Here is a 17,442-nt window from a genome sequence, read left to right as displayed (position 1 = left end):
CTATGGCCTTCATATTATGTGAAACAGAAGATGAAAATCATTGTCATCAAGTTAACCTTGATTGCAAAGTGTGACACTTAAACTGAACTTTTCCGGAATCCCTTCTCTAGGATATACAGTTTGGACTTAAAAAATGGTTGGACTTCCATTTTGAGTTCCCACTCAAACATGGAAGTCGAACCATTTTTTTTACAGAATCTTACATAAACACCTAGTCAGAATAATTGGTTGATAGTTAATGGGGGATTTTGGAACTCTCCCTCGCTTAGGAAAGACAATAATAATTACTTTTTTTCCAGGTATCTGGAGAGATGTTATGTTCTCACAGAAAATTCTTTTGAATAGGTACAGCAGTTGATCCATGGCAGACAGTGAGATGATCCAACAAATGTTGGATCATCTCATAATGGATGTTATCTCGTCTAAAAACGGTTGGGTGACACTGAAGCCAAGCAGCTTTCATTTCTTGTTTATGTGAACAACTTGTAATCTTCTATAATGCTCAAAGAAAACAGAATTTTTTGTTTTTCTGTCTTACATTTTTGGACAAGGAACTCCAGAAGTAAGAAGATATTGCTGATGTTTTGGCAAAGATCTCTTCAAGAATGCCAACAATTGTAGTTGGATAAGCAATCATATATCACAAGAGGGCAGGTAGTATACATGTCCTCATATTTTATTCCAAATTTTATCCCAAACTTCTTTACTGTTGGTTGCTATTATTATAGAAAATGATATAGAAAATCATCATCATCACCAAATTCCTGCCATGTACCCTCAAGGGGTGTACAGGATATGACAGTACTACATGCAAAAATTACATCATTACTAACTTCCTATCTACAATTTTCCTCCAAAGCAGTCTGTTACTTGTCAAGACTCCAACATTATCAGATCTTATATTTCTATCGTCTAAGGCACTTTGTACCGTATCAATCCACCTATATCTTGGTCTTCCTATGGGTCGTTTTCCTGCCAACCTGGCAGAGAACATGTGTTTTGCTAATCTTTCCTCTCCCATTCTATTCAAGTGACCATACCACCTGAGACCAGCTATGCTAACGCATTCCTGGATGCTGACAATGTCAAGTTCTTTCCTAATATCCTCATTTTTAATATGATATTGCCATTGATGCCATCTGTTCACGCCTCTAATCTTTCTCAGGACTCTCATATCTGCGGTCTCTAGTCTTTGGTCAAGTGTTTTACTTCTGACCCAGCTCTCGGATCCACAAGTTAAAACTGGTTTGAACACTGTCTTGTATACAGCTAATTTAGTGTTCCGACTAAGTTCTCTCTTATTCCATATGAATTTATTCAATTGACTTCCCACCATATCAGCTTTGCTGATTCTGTTGTCTATTTCTATATTTAATTTACCATCTTCAGTAAAAATCATGCCTAAGTAGCTGAAATGTTTTAATTGGTCCACAGGTTCCCCATTCAAAACACAGTTGACATTTTCAATGATTCTGCTATTTTCATTCTCTTTGTCTTTTTATTGCTGACCTTCATACCATATTTATTACAACAGCTATTCAATTTAGTCAGAGAATCTTGCAGACTTGTAGCGGATTTATTTAGAAGTATAACATCGTACGCATAAAGCAAAGAGCTGACATTAACATCTCCAATTTTGATATCATGTTTAATACCACTTTCCTTCATAATGTGATCCATATAGATAATGAATAACAGAGGGGATAATGTACATCCTTGTCTCACACCAGATTTAACATTAAACCATCTTCCTGTACTTCCTTCAATTCTAACTGCTGACTTACAACTCAAATAAAGACTAAGTATTGCTCGATATAATGCCCCATTGACACCATATAACTGCAGCGTATTGAATAGCTTCTGTCTTGGCACCTTATCATATGCCTTTTCCAAATCGACAAAACTTAAATACAGATCTTTGTTATATTCCCATGCTTTCTCAACTATTTGTCGTAAAGTGAAGATCTGATCCTGACAGCCTCTATTTGGCCTGAATCCAGCTTGTTCTTCACCAAGCTTTTCTTCCACAATTCTTCTGAACCGTTTCTCAAGTATACTTGCATAGATCTTGCCAGGAACACTCAGTAGGGAAATGCCTCTGTAATTCTAACATTCAGTTTTATTTCCCTTTTTATATATGGGTACTATGAGAGCTCTACTCCAATCATTGAGAATTCGTCCCTCTGTCCAGGCCTTCTGAACTATGCAGTGCAGCCACTGTAAGACTCTCACACCATCATACTTCAGCATTTCTGGTCAAATATCATCTACTCCTGCTGCCTTTCCACATTTCTCCATAATTATAGCTGGAGACCTTAACTCCAAACATACGGCCTGGTTCAGTTCGTCAATCAACACCAAAGGCCGTACCTTATACAACTACACATTACTCAACTCATCAATAGTAGCTGGACCCACTGAGCCCACCCACTACAGCCCATCAGGAAGTTCTGATGTATTAGACATAGTTATCCTCAGAAACATCAAATATCAATACCAGCTGGAGACAGTAGAAGAGCTTAACTCAGATCATAATCCCATCCTACTCAGGTTAGGACTTCAAGACCAGCTCTCTCCCCATCATTCTTTCATACCGTGGGACAAGCTCTCTAAGGTTCTTCCAATCCACATCGGTCCTTCCCCTGTCATTCGTAAAAAAGAAGAAATAGATCAAGCTGTAAACAATTCAACTAGGCAAATCAACACAGCAATAGCATCAGTTACTCAAACCATTGTCTTCCACGCTCCTAACTGGATCCCAGAAGAGATAATGGACCTGATAAGGGCCAAAAACAAGGCCAGAAAGCGATATCACAACACCAGAGCCCCGCAGGACAAAGCAACCTTAAACACTTTGAACAGACAGGTTTGAGAAGCCCTCCAGGTCCAGAGGAACTCCAAATGGGAAACCAAACTGAAGGAAATCAACCCAGAAGATAACTCCACGTGGAAGTTTGTAAAATCTCTTCGTACCAAATGACAACCACTTCCCCCTTTAAAGACCAATCTTGGAATTGCACACACAGATGAAGAAAAAGTAGAAGCCCTAACTGACAATCTGGAAAATCAATGCAGCCCATCTTATGCAAACTTAAATATCAATCTTATTTACAAAGTTCATCATAAAGTTAGAAATGCACTAAGTCAGCCTAAGGATGATTCAGAAACCATCACCCCCACATCTCCAACAGAAATAATAAATATCATTTCCCATCTGAAGAATAAAAAGGCCCCCGGCCCTGACGGCATTACCAATAGAATAATAAAGCTACTCCCACGGAAAGCCTTAATATTACCAATTCCATTTTAAGATTCCAATACTTTCCCTCTGATTGGAAAATCGCAAACATTATACCTCTGAAAAAACCTGGTAATAACCCACAACTTCCCCAAAGCTACAGGCCCATCAGTCTTCTTTCCTGTCTTGGCAAAGTAATAGAAAAGGTCATCCTATCAAGACTACAATCAGCAGTGGACCAACAGAAAATAATCCCAAATGAGCAATTTGGGTTTCGCAAAGCTCACAACACGGTACAACAAATTCACCGACTAACAGAACATATCACTCATGGCTTTAACTGGAACTTTCATATTGCTGCTGTATTTTTGGATATTGCCAAGGCCTTTGATAAGGTCTGGCATCAAGACCTTATCTTCAAACTAATTGAAAACAATATCCCAATTAAACTAGTGAAACTCATATATTCATACATCAATGAAAGATACATGCAAGTAAAACTCAACGGAATTGTTTCTTCAAGGTGCAAAATCCTGGCGGGAGTACCTCAAGGTTCTCTTCTGGCCCCAATACTTTTCACAACTTACATGGCAGATATTCCTCTCAACCCCAAAACAACTACTACGGCTCTTTATGCCGATGACACCGCTATTCTAGCTAGATCACTCAGCCCTCACCTAGCAATCACTAAACTCCAAGGAAGTATCAATGAGCTAGCAAACTGGTTCACCAACTGGAGAATTCAAGTAAACCCCCTCAAAAGCTCAGCCATGATGTTTTCAAGAAGAAAGATCTGCAACAATGAAGACATCCTGCTCTCTGGTCTAAAGATCCCATGGCAATCAGAGACCAAATATCTTGGAGTATTGATGGATAAGAAACTCCTTTTCAACAAACACATCAATCTCATTTGCTCCAAATCTTCCAAACTCATAGCTCAGCTCTACCCATTGATCAACCGCAAGAGCAAATTGAACCTACATAATAAATTGCTTCTTTACCGGATGGTAATATGTCCAGTCATTACCTACGCCTCACCAGCATGGAGTCACACTTCAAGATCAAACATTTCAAAATTACAGAGAATCCAAAACAAATGCCTTAGGATGATCCTGGATGCACCGTGGTTCATCAGAAATTCACAAATTCACCGAGAAACCGGCACTCCATACATCTCCTCCCTTCTTTGTGATCTTGCAGAAAAATTCTTCGTGAAGTCAAGTTCACATTCAAACCCACTAATCGTGCAAGCTGTCAACTACAATGAGACTGATTACTACAAACACAAAAGACTGAAGGCTATTCTTCTCTCAACCGATCATAGCTAACACTACTGCCCTCAGAGGGCGAGCTTAATTGCTCACAAATCTCCCATTCCCAAATAACTCTCATTACAGATAAAGGGGAATATGAAAAGCACTTGTGCTTCACCCATCCTGTCAGTAACGTCAATGGTCAATGGTTTTTCCACATTTCAAGCCTTTGATGGCTTTTTCTACTTCAAGTATGGATATGTATTCCTGACTGCATGCCTGGTCAGTGTTTTTTTATCACTGTGCTGTCATCACTGCTTGTTTCATTTAGCAGTTTTTCAAAGTAATTACTCTATACTTCAAGGATATCTTTTTCTCCTGTTTTCATGTCACCTTTATCATCTCTAACTCCTTTTACAGCACTCTTTCCTCCATTCCTAAGCTTCTTCAACAACCTCCAGAATATTTTGCCACCTTCTTGATACTTATTTTCTATATTCTTGCCAAAGTCCTCCCATGACTTTTGTTTAGCTAGTTTTACACACTGTTTAGCTTTCTTACATTTGTCTCTGTATTCTGTAAGAGTAAAAGCTGACTTATTTGCCAGGAACTTTTGATATGCTTTCTTCTTTTCCTTCACTGCCTCTTTAACTTCCTGTGCCCACCAGGGAGTTCTGATTTTTTTATCCTTGCACACAACCTCACCACATGCCTCTCTGGCAGAATCAATCAATGTTTTCTTCAGAGTTTGCCACTGAATCTCCAAGGTTTGATTCCTGTTCTCAAACTCTTTCATTTTTTCTTCAATAATCTTTGTGTATTTTAGTCTACAGTTGACATCTGAGAGCTGCTCCACTTTTATTCAATTTGAAACTTTCTTACATGTTATTCTTTTCAATATGAAATTCAATTTTATCCTGCTCAACACTAAATAGTGATCACTTCCAATTTCAAATCCTCTGTACACTTTTCTCCTGCACCAGGGAGAAAACATCACTATCAACAATAACATAGTCAGTGAGACTTTTCTTATTCCTAGCCTCTTCTCTCCATGTGAATTTGTGCACATTTTTATGTTGGAACATGGTGTTAGTAATAACCAGTCCATGTCCTGAGCAGAAATCCAACAGATATTTGCCATTATTATTAGCTTTGCTCTTTTCTCCAAATTTTCCCAAAATATTTTTGTATGTCTCACAATCATTTCCTACTCTGCTATTTAGATCCTCAACAAGGACCAACTTTTCCTTTTTCATTGTGTCAGTTGCTTTTTCTAAAGCGTCAAAAAATTCATCCACTTCTACCTTAGTAGAACCTTCTGTGGGACCATAGGCACAAATAAGTCTCATTGTCCAGTTCCCCATTCTCATATTTGACCACATTACTCTACTTGAGACTGAATGCAATTCAAGAAGATTAGCCTCGTATTTTTGTGTTGAATACTATGGCTACTTCTTCTTTTCCTTGATTGTCATTGCCTGAATATAACATTTTGTATTTATTGCTCAGAAAGATCTCACCAGTTTTTGTCTTTTTTGTTTCAGTCACCCCTATTATGTCGATCTGGTACTTATCTAATTCCTCGGCTAGCTCCATTTCTTTGCCATTCAGGCTTCTTACGTTGATAGTACCGATCTTTAACTCTGGTGATGTTGAGTTGGGGTTTGTTTTCAGATTTGTTCCAGTAGCTGACTTTTTGCTGTTCGCCCTGGTTCCCTGGCGAAAACAACGGGGGCCTTGTTTAACCAGGCGACGCCCCAGCCGGCATGAAATTTTGTCATGTTGTACCATCATTTTTTTTTATTTTGGTTTAACCAATAAGAATACAATTTGGTCGGCTAAATCCTAAATTGCCAGCCCATCCTCGTTCGTTCAGTATCAAAGTAGATACCCAACAGGGTGCACCACGAGAAGGTGAGGATTGGACATTAGGTCAGAAGCCCTGGTCGATTCTCCGCATTCCTTTAAGGCTATGTGGAGGTCTCCTCTCAGTTATACAGCTTTGACCCTTAAGCACCCCCTATAGAAATAGAAAATCTAGATATAGAAAATATATCTATATTTCTATATATTTAATATAAATATATCTATATATTTTCTAGATATAGAAAATATATATAAATATATATATATACAGGGTGTTCGGGATAAATTTGACATATTTATAATTAATTATATTTTTCCGTAAGTTACATGTATTAACACACACTTCTCTTCATTTAAAAGTTTGGACCCTTCTTCATTCATATACAAGATGTCAGAAAGGATGGATAGCTGGAACCCACCTGAATCATGGAAGAGAATAACTTGTATCATGATGATTCGTGCCCGCCATCAAAATAAGGATATTACGACTGCTGCCCAATGCTCCCTGAATACAGTAAAAACAATCAGGCATGAACTAAAGACTTGCAATGGTGACTACGAGGATGTAGCAAGAAGAAAGATCCCTAGCAGACAATCTGATTGCGTTCGTACAGCAGAATTCCTCGCAAATCTGCAGGAACAGGTGTTGAAGAACCCTGGCATTGGAATTCGGGCTTTGTTCGTGGAGTTGCTAACTGTAGTCAAGCCCTGGATAACAAGGGTAGCCAATGGTAGGCCGTATGTATGGCAGCAGGATTCGGCCCCTTGCCACACCTCTGGGAAAAGTCAAAAATGGTTGTCTGAAAATTTCTACGACTTCACCAGTCCAAATGTTTGGCCTCCAAACTCCCCAGACCTTAACCCCATGGATTATTTTGTATGGGGGCGCAGTTGAAAAAGACACCAATCGCACTTCCAGTAATACAAAAGCCCAGTTAATGGATAAAATTAAAACAGCTTGTTCGAGGTTCCGAAGCAGAATTGAAGCTGTGATCGATGCTAATGGTGGTTATTTTGAGTAAATCTTGTTGATAGTATTGTAATTAACTCTGCCTGTAATGTTTTTTTGTCAATTCATTAAATTTAATAGATACAAAGAAGATTTTCTTTTTCCTTACGAAACTGTCAAATTTATCCCGAACACCCTGTATATAGAAAATAGATATAGAAAATCTTATTATAGAAAACCATATCCCCTTTATCTGGTCTCTTTCGACTAAAGGTGAGTCAGTCAGTCTCATACGGAGGTGGAGGATTTTTCACCCAGAAACTCAGGTTTTTCATCCCTCAAAATAGGCAAACTGACCTGTGAACACACACAGATCTACAGTCATAAAATCCATACTTAATTCCTCATTAGGGGGGGGGGGCTCGACCAGTCCTAAGAGATGGTTGAGAAAAGGGGAAACCCCACATGAAATAAATAAATAAATCACTGGACTTTAAGTATGCTTCCTGCAGGCAAAAGCACACTGGTTTATATTTCTAGAAGAGAGCCCTGATGTCATCCATGTTTTGATGAAATTCACAATCCATTGTAGCAATATTTCATTATTAATTTTTGGTTGTGTTATCTGGCTTCTGATTTTGCAAGGTCTTGTTTTTAATGATTAATGACATTGGCTTTTTTTTTTTCAGAGAACTATAGATGGAAGTATTTAATGGAAGCATTTTATGTCAGTCCATATCCATGTCAGTCCATATCGATTTTTCTCTCTGATATGCTCCAAAGAAACAACAAGCATATAATACTGTTCAGAGATATTTTTGCTGTGAGGTGGGATAGACATGACTTAAAGTCCCAGTTGACACTTTCTTTACAGTTGCCTTCTCAGCAAAATAGGATTTATTACTAGAAATATCAAATGCATTAAGACCATGGTTAGTGCTCAGGACATTCTTAGAATTTAAAATGATAAACAAAACAGCATTAGAGAATCATTTTAATATTATGTAAACAGGGAAAGGTGAAAACACAAACATGAACAGTATTGAACTTTTATTCAACAATATTATATATAATGTTATATAAAGTATTTAGTTTTACAATTTAGATGAAAGGCTGGACTAGGCTGAGCATCATCTCAAGATGTCTTCTGATCTTCAGCATCTTGAAGATGTAAGCAACCAATTGTCATTTCCTTTTTAGCCCATGAAGGAGCTCTCAGTAGCAACATATTGCTTCTATAACACTCCACCTAGCTTTAGAGCTCTGGTCATAATCTGGGTAATTTTCAAGGAAATGATTAATTGTGTGATCGTTGTGATACTTTTACTAAGAAAATCTTAAGAGCATGTTACACTGAGTTTGATCACCCAACCAAATGCAAAGACTTTTTTTCATTTCTTCAAGAATATGACTTGAACAAATTATCTTTATTGCTGAAAATTTTGAAATCATATTTGCAGATCTTATTTTGTCTGCATTTTTCATACTTGTTCTTGTGGTAAACATTGCTAAGTTTCAAGAAGTTTATATTAACTTGACATTCACCCGCTTCTAACTGTCATGACACTCCCAATTTTATATCCAGGTTATTTTTATTTATTTATTTTTTTTACATCTTTGATTTTTCACTTTTACTAGACATTTATGACTCAATAAAAAATGAAATAATTTCTTAACCAATTCAAATACTACTATATGTATTCAAACATTACATATGATAGTAAGCCTGAATAATTATAGCATCTCTGCAGTTAAATTAAAAAATAAACTTCTTCCAAATCCCCCCCCCCAAAAAAAAATTTTGTATTCACTTTGCCAACATTTGTGGCATCAACAAGAACTTAAATGACATGTATCATCACCTTCAGGCATCCAAACCTGATGCTCTATTTCTGAGTGAATCCAAATTTCTGTTACATCAACCACAGCCCATCTTAACTGTTCAAATTACATCTACTATATGATTCCTTCTACCATAAGGAAGGTGCTGCTTTGTACAATCTGATATTTCTTATCAAAAGATGTCTGAACTAGAATCCCACCTTTCTGACCTCTTGTAGCTTAAAATTCTTTGCCATATTTTGTTTCATTCATTTGGTGACTCCACCGTTCTCCCAATTCTGAAAATCATTCTAATCTCTTTGATTTCCTATCTTTGAAGCTCAATTTCATTCAGTCCTAATTTCCAAACAGTGAAGTCATCTTTCTTGGTGATTTCAATGTCCACAATTCTGTCTCCTCCTTTTGAATTTCATTGACCATGCCAGAGAAAAGGCAAAAATGTTTTGCTGTAAGCAATGACTTAATACAGATCATTCATCTCCCTACCAGAATTCCTTACAATCCTCTACATTCACCCAACACTCTGGATCTCTTCTTAACTCAGTTCTCCTTCCAGGTACTCTGTTCATGCAATTGCTCCTCTTGGTAATTTAGATCACAATCTCATCCAACTTTCATCTCCAGTGGAACGTCCTTCCTTCAATCATTCACAATCTTGTGTACTCTGACATTACAATGCCAAGTGGGAGGACTTATGCAACTTTTGCTCTACCTTTCCATGATCAGACTATTGTTTTCATTCTTCAGATCCAGATACTTGTTACAATCTTGCAACAGAAATAATTCATTTTGGAATGGAAGCTTTTATTCTGAGTGAAGGATGGCAAGCAAGTGGTCCACTAGTCTGTTTTTTTTATTGATTCATAAATATAGAAGAGCACACCACCAAAATAAATATTTTGGTGGTGGTGTTAGTATTTTCAGTTGCTTATACTATAAATTAAAGATGACAAGAAATTATATTCTTTGTTTAATCCTTTATCCAAGTGCAAGCAAATACAGTTTACATGTAAAGTATTTTCACGACTGGGCTACTTGTATATAGAGGCTAATGACGTCACATGACATACTCAGAAAATGGAAGCACTCTAACCTCAACAGCACACAAGATAAAGCTTGGTAATGAATTAAAGTAAAGAGGGTAGAAATTTCTTCAGAATCTTCGCAGTGCACCCTGAGAAGTCTTTGATACCCATAGTTTAACTCATTTCTGTCCAGAATACCCATAATGGGCTTATGCCTGTATGACTTTTTTTTGTATACTCTACTGGTTGTATCCATTGAAGAAATGTTTATATTCTTGCTGAACTGTATCAGGAACAGATGTGCTTTGTAAGCCACTTTCTTTACTACACAGTTTTCTGAAGGACAGTAGCTGATTCATGAAGAATATACTGTACAATATTATTATTAACAAACCTCCATGGAGTCAAAAGATTCATTGCAAGAGGTCCCATTGTCACCATTATCACACATACACAGTTTATCATACCGTAACTTAAATATGTTCACTGTCTCTGCACTCACCATACTCTTGGGCAATGCATTCCAATCACACCACACTCCATACAAAAAACCTGCTCTTCACCCCCTTGCTTACACCCTCCTTATAGATTCCAGGGATGACCTCTTGTTCTCACCATGCCTCCCTATGCAAAACTTCCTCCAAATTAAACTAGTAAAAACCAATTAACAGCTTATATGTCTCAATCATATCCCTCCTCCCTATCAACCAATTTCTGCAAGTTGTATTTTCTCAATCTGTCTTCATACTCACTATTCCAAAGACCTGAAACCACCTTAGTCAACTGTCTCCGGATATTCTCCAATACATCTTCATCTTTTGGAAAACCAGGTGACCAAATCTGTGCACAATAATTAATCCATATGCAGCCTGGTCAAAGACGTATACAATGAAACCATAACACCCTTATTTCTACAAGTCAGTACTTCTGCATCATTCCCATCATCCACTGTGCTGTACACACAATTTTAGCAAAATGTCCCCAAACTTTTAGGTCCTTGTCCATAATCACTCCCAGATTTCTCATCTCTACCTCTTCCAAGATATTTCCACCAACTGTGTACTCTATCTTTGCTTCCCAAATTTCAGAACCTTACACTTTGCAACATTGAACTGACATCCCACTCATTTACTCATTCAAACAGTGCATTCAGGTCCTCTTGCAAAACTATGGTATCAATTCTACTCCTGATAGTTCTCCTGAACTTTGCATCACATCCAAACAGCTGCATATCACTATTCAGCCCTCTCCCCCATATCATTTACATACAAATTAAATAGCAATGGATCCAAAACAGACCCTTGAGGTACACCACTAGTAACTTTCCTTTTCTGAGATATTGCTCCTCCATAGACAACTCACAGACAACCGATCTCCAATCGGCACACTAATCTACTATCTAATCCCATCCGTTCCAATTTAATTACCAGCTTATCAAAGGCCTTTGCAAAATCTAAATATATCAATGTGTGTGTGTATCACCCTTATCCAATGTATTTGTCACATTATTATAATAAGCAGACTGCTAAAACACAATCATCCTTTAACAAACCTAAGCTGGGCATGAAAGAGTATTTTTCTGTTGTCAATCCAATTCTGAATCTTGGTCCTAACTAACCTCTTCAGCACTTTAACCACAACTCCAGACATAGACCGGCCCATAATTCAAAGGCTTAGTTTTATCACCTTCCTTATGAAGTGGAAAAATTTTTTGTCCTCTTTCCACTCCTTTGAACCTTATCCCAGTGCAAGAATCATGCTAAAAATATGTAAAAGCTGTTGTTAACTTTCCGGAACATTCCCTCAAAACGTAATAAAATATCATCAAGTCCTAGAACCTTATTAAGATCAAGTTTATTAAATTCCTCAAATACCTCCTATTACTAACAGTTCCTCCTACTCCTTTCTACTGCATTCAAGTTCTGCATGATGTCACATTCACAAGAATGAAATACCTTTATAAATTGCTCATTAAATACCTTAACTGTATCCTCTGCAGCAGTTATCATTATCCCATTTTCACCAATCAACGGCATCCTATCATAATCATCTTTTCTTCTACTGGCCACTTATTAAAAAAATTAACTAGAATGATTTTTTTAGCCTCATTAGCCAATTGCTGTGCATACTGCACTTTTGATATCCTTATCAAGTGAGTCACCTTTGTTGCTGCTCTTTGTACTCCTCATGCAACTGGTTATTATAACCACTCATCTTGTGCTTCTTCCACAATACCTTACTCATCCAAACTGCATACCTTACCTCTTGATTCATCCATTTCACACCTGCTTTATTTAATCTCTTCACCTATGGAATACATTCTGATATTACCTCCACCAGACAGTTCTTGAGAAGGGCCCAAGAAGCATCAATATCTTTTCCTCCAGTTCTTCATTCCAAGTTATTACTGCAAGCTGTTTCCTGAGCTTTTCATAATTGCCAGTCTTATAATTCCACATATATCCCTTTCTAACAGAAGTCCTCATATGGCTGGCCACCCTGCAAGTGATCACCTCATGGTCACTCTCACCAAGTGGTAGAAGATTTGACACCCCATTTATATCATCATCTAAGATGATCAAATCCAGTACCCTTGAACCTCGTGTACTCTCTGTTATGTACTGCCTAAGGTAAATGTCTCTCAAAAAACTCCAGATTCAGTCTCTTGATTCCAGTCTATATTACCATAATTAAAGTCACCCATAATGATCACTCGTTTCTTGCAAACTGGGCTAATTTGTCCATACATTTCCTTCTCATTACCTTTCACATTACCCGGTCTATAGCAACACCCAACTAAATATTTCCTCCTGTTCACCTCTACCTCACACATTACTGCCTCAAAACCACTGCCACTATTTACCACTTGCAAATCCACCTTAGATGAACACAACTCAACTGCTACCATCAACAGTACTCCTCCTCCACCCTTTCTTTCTTTGTCTTCGCATAAAAATATCATGCCCATCCATCGCTATTCCTGTCAAGATATCATCCTCATCTAATCTAACAATGACTCACTTATACCAACAATTTTGGGACGAAAAACTCAATTAATGCAACAATTTCATTCCCCATATGTCAAATACTTCTAGCATTAATAAATAAATATAACAAATCATTTCTGGTTCTATAAGTTCTATGGACATCACTTCTCTGATGTGACTCCTCAATACCTTCCCTAGTCCCTTCCTCTATAATACCACCATTCTATGACTTTCCTCACACCCAAACTTTCCCCTCCCATCCCAGGTCATCTCGATTCTTTTTTGCCCACTCACATTCACCACTGAATCCAGCATCCAAGTTTTATAGTATCTCCCCATTTTCCTGTTTCAGTTGTGTTTCTATCCTCTCATTTACTTTTCCACATGATACTAACCTCTCCATTCATAAGCCTTCCTATCCTTTCTTGCTCTTTCATATCACCTTGAACCACCTCAGATCTATTCATCACGATCATTACCTCTCCTTTCAGCAACAATCTCTCTCCAGTCTACTCACACCAGAACCATTTAAATGTGGTCTATTTTCTTTATACAGTTCCATCCATCCTTCAAATTCATCCTACACATTCACAAAATGCATTCCTTTCTTCTCACACAGCTATGCTAACATAGCATTCATAATCTTTCTGCCTCAATTCATCACTACCATTCTTGGGCAACACACTGATCACCTTTCTTAACACACTATTATCTTATTCTCCATAACGATATCCAATCTGATATTTTCCTTGTTCCCATCCAAATCATTCGTCCCTATTACAACCACTCTCTTATTCCATATGTCCAATGCTTCAATCACTCTGCTTATTCACCACACCTCTAATATGTATCAGATTAAGTAACAAAAAATGAAAAGCAATCAATGGATACATTTTCTATTGTAAATTTGATTTTAAGATGAAGATTATTTACTACAGGATAACACATCATTTCACTTTACCTCTGATAATAACCATTTCTCTAAATAAGATCAGATTTCTCTTCTTGACCTGATCCACTTCTACCTTTTTCCAGCACAAACACATCACATTATCTTCTTCAGCCACCAAAATTCAGGTATCCTTTTCTACTTAAGATACTACTCACCTAACTGCTAACCTTGCACAAATCCCAAGTCCATCCAACACTTCAATTCCCCCCTTATGTTACTTCTAGCATTAGCATACCTGAGCAACTATTTATAATATCTAGAAAACACTCACACAAGCAGTACTAAATGATAATGCATTGTCTGTGCACTTTTTTTCTGATGAACAAAAATCTCTTTATTAAACATATACAGAAAAAGATTTCTAAAAGGCTTTATTTGGTCCAAAACTATTATAATAAGGATAATAAATATCTATTATGTTTATGTTTCATGTTATCTATTACGTTTTTGTGTCCCTAAATTTATAAATATGTATGAAATATCTATTATGTTTTATTATTTTTATGGCTATTTTGCCTGCTTCTGTTAAGGAGTGCCCCTTTTTAATGTTATTGGCTTTTTTATTCAAGAATTCTTAGGGCATTGCAGATGTATTTTTAGACACAAATATATGTAGCATAATAGAAGAAAATTCGCACATACCTTTTCTTGGATGTTATTGCTTGTCTTCTTTCTGCGGTGTGCATATTCTGCTGTTATGGTGTTGAGAGGGGAGTGTGTGTGTGGGGGGGGTGGCAATGTGGGAGAATTAATTTGAAAAAAAAAAACAGGTTTTTTATATATATATATATATATATATATATATATTATATACATATATTATATTCAAAGGTGGGAAGAGCGCATTTTTGTAAGGTGGGAAAACATGAAAAAGGGGCTGAAATTAGAAACTGTTTTTTAGAGGAAGGGGAAGGGTTTATGGGAAAAAGGGGCCAGGGATAGGGTTGACGGGGCCTGAGCCGTTTCGACAGCGGCGTGGGTCATCGTCTCCCAAGAAAAGGTATGTGCGAATTTTCTTCTATTATGCTACATATATTTGTCTCTAAAAATACATCTGCAATGCCCTAAGAATTCTTGAGTAAAAAAGCCAATGACATTAAAAAGGGGCACTCTTTAACAGAAGCAGGCAAAATAGCTGTAAAAAATAATAGTTTTTAACAGGAGTAACATGGGAGTTTTCCCAGAAAAAATATCTATTATGTTTAACCACAAAGTAGCAAAATAATTTTTACTCTGAATCTTACCAGCCAGAACCATACAAGGATAATAACCCTCTTCTCAATGCCATGAATCTCATGTGTGAAAGTTGTATAATTTTCATAAATGACTTCTATATTTAAGTATTACACGCCAACCTAGAATTAATTTATGAAAAACAACTTTCAATCACAAGACCTATGGTACCGAGATTTCTGCCCATATCTGATTAGAACAGCTTTAAACAGCTATGAGTGAACCCTTCACCAAAGAGATTTAAAAAAAAAACAAAAAAAACAGCAAATATAAGTGCCTCCATAGTGCAATTGAAATAATGATGGACAATGGTATGTTGCACCCTTCAATTGGAAAAAGCCTAAATTTGATTCTCGTCATAAGGAGAAGAATCTTTATGTTTTTTTTTTTTTGATTGAAGGTGAGTCAGCTGATCTCATTTGGAACACTGGTTTTTTTTTCCCCAAAAAACTTGGGTTTTTCATCTTGCATAGAGATAAATCGGCCTTGAGAACACATGCAATTTATGGACAAAAAGTAGTAATAGTGATGGTGGGAAGTAGATGGTGTTGGTGTAGGTCAGCGTTTCCCAAATTTTTCCTACGACGGAACACATCACAAATTCCTGAAATTTTAACAGAACACCTTGGTTAGAGTCGCAGCATTTAAAACCATTCCAGGCTCGTATTAATATTAATTTTGATAATGTTTCATGGAACACTTATTCACTTTCCGTGGAACACCAGTGTTGTTCCGAGGAACACAATTTGGGAAATCCTGGTGTAGGTGATGGAAGTTAGCTGTAGTTGGTGAATTAAGTGATGGAGATGAAGAGTTGTAGAGTAGGTGCCACATAATAATAATAATATCTGGTCTCTTAGGCTAAGCTCATCTTTTAAGTAATCTAATTTTATTTTTTTTTAAATTATAGAAAATGTTTCATCATATTATAATGGTGAATTAACAAAAGAAAGATAGAAAAGTAAACTGAATATAAAAGAAAATAATGAAATCTTGTATCATATACCTTAAAGCAGGGATTTTCAATTTTTTTCACCCACCAATCTCCCCATCATAAAAGCATTTCCCTATCACTGACCCCCCCCTCCAATCTCCAAAAGTACACATTTTATGGAAGGATCCGTTATAAAAAAAAATTAATAAATAAAATAAAATTGCTAATATTTATTCATTAAAGAAATAAAACAATTACAGTACATAATAACAACCAGTTGGTAAAAACAATTCCATTTGTTTAAATTCTCATAAAAATCGCAAGACCTTATGTCTATTTTAGTAGAGTGGTTGTGTATGATGATTCGCAATAGCGTGTGCAGTATCTGGACTAAAATTACTATATTTTATACTTAGGTCACCATCTCCTGTTGTGTTCAGTATCGTTTTTCTCAGTAAATTATTATAATAATTTCCCCGTCAAACCCTCCCCCCATTCTACCCCTTATGATATATCCAACCTAAGGGTGGGTCATATAACCCCATCGAGAATCCCTGCTTTTTTGTAACACCAAGCATTGTTTGTATATCATGCTTACCTTTGCGATGATGCAACTACAACCGGTATGTGTTTCTGTAGGGAAAATGCTATACACGTTTTAAAATATGAAACAAAATCATAACTTCGATTAAGTCTAGATGACAGCTTTAACATATGTCTAGTACGTAAAATTGCCGACATAATTAAACAGAGAATAGAAAACAGACTTCACATACAAAATCCATACGCGTTAGAGGAACCACATGAATCTTAAAAGAATCCACGCCCTCTACATACGGTGGAAATCTTTCAAAATATTTTATTGCAATTATTGTTCTTGCTGTTGATTCCTTTAATGTAATCGAATAGAACTTCATTGCTAAAAAAATTGAGGAGTTGATCACAGAACTTTGCTTAGTTAACATCCTGTTAATCAAGAACAGACTACTGTATATGCGTTTACTTGTGTTATATATCAACTAGATAATTATGTTTTGTGCTTCGAAAACTCGAAGGGTTTAGAAAACGTTGGAGCTTATAATAGTGTATAACAATCATAGTTGTTATCTTGTGTATTTCCGACCACAGATCCTTTATATAAATTATTGATAACTAAAGCAATT

The 17,442-nt window shown here is 36.6% G+C and overlaps 1 protein-coding gene across 1 annotated transcript in view; it reads right to left on the bottom strand.

Moving 5' to 3' along the window:
* Nucleotides 1–17,070, bottom strand: part of LOC150102216 (leucine-rich PPR motif-containing protein, mitochondrial-like) — a 394,112-nt gene extending 377,042 nt beyond the window's left edge. The window contains exon 1 of the mRNA XM_090399109.1: nucleotides 16,878–17,070. Coding sequence (XP_090255235.1) covers nucleotides 16,878–17,020 — 143 coding nt within the window. The 5' untranslated portion in view covers nucleotides 17,021–17,070. The remainder of the gene's footprint in view (nucleotides 1–16,877) is intronic.
* Between the last annotated feature and the right edge of the window lie 372 nt (nucleotides 17,071–17,442).

The sequence above is a fragment of the Typopeltis vanoorti genome, chromosome 10 (assembly GCF_054136105.1).
Source record: "Typopeltis vanoorti isolate ZY-2024b chromosome 10, IOZ_Tvanoo_1.0, whole genome shotgun sequence".
NCBI classification, from domain to species: Eukaryota; Metazoa; Arthropoda; class Arachnida; order Uropygi; family Thelyphonidae; genus Typopeltis; species Typopeltis vanoorti.
Note: the sequence above shows the minus strand (reverse complement) of the source record. Positions and strands in the feature narration are given on the sequence as shown.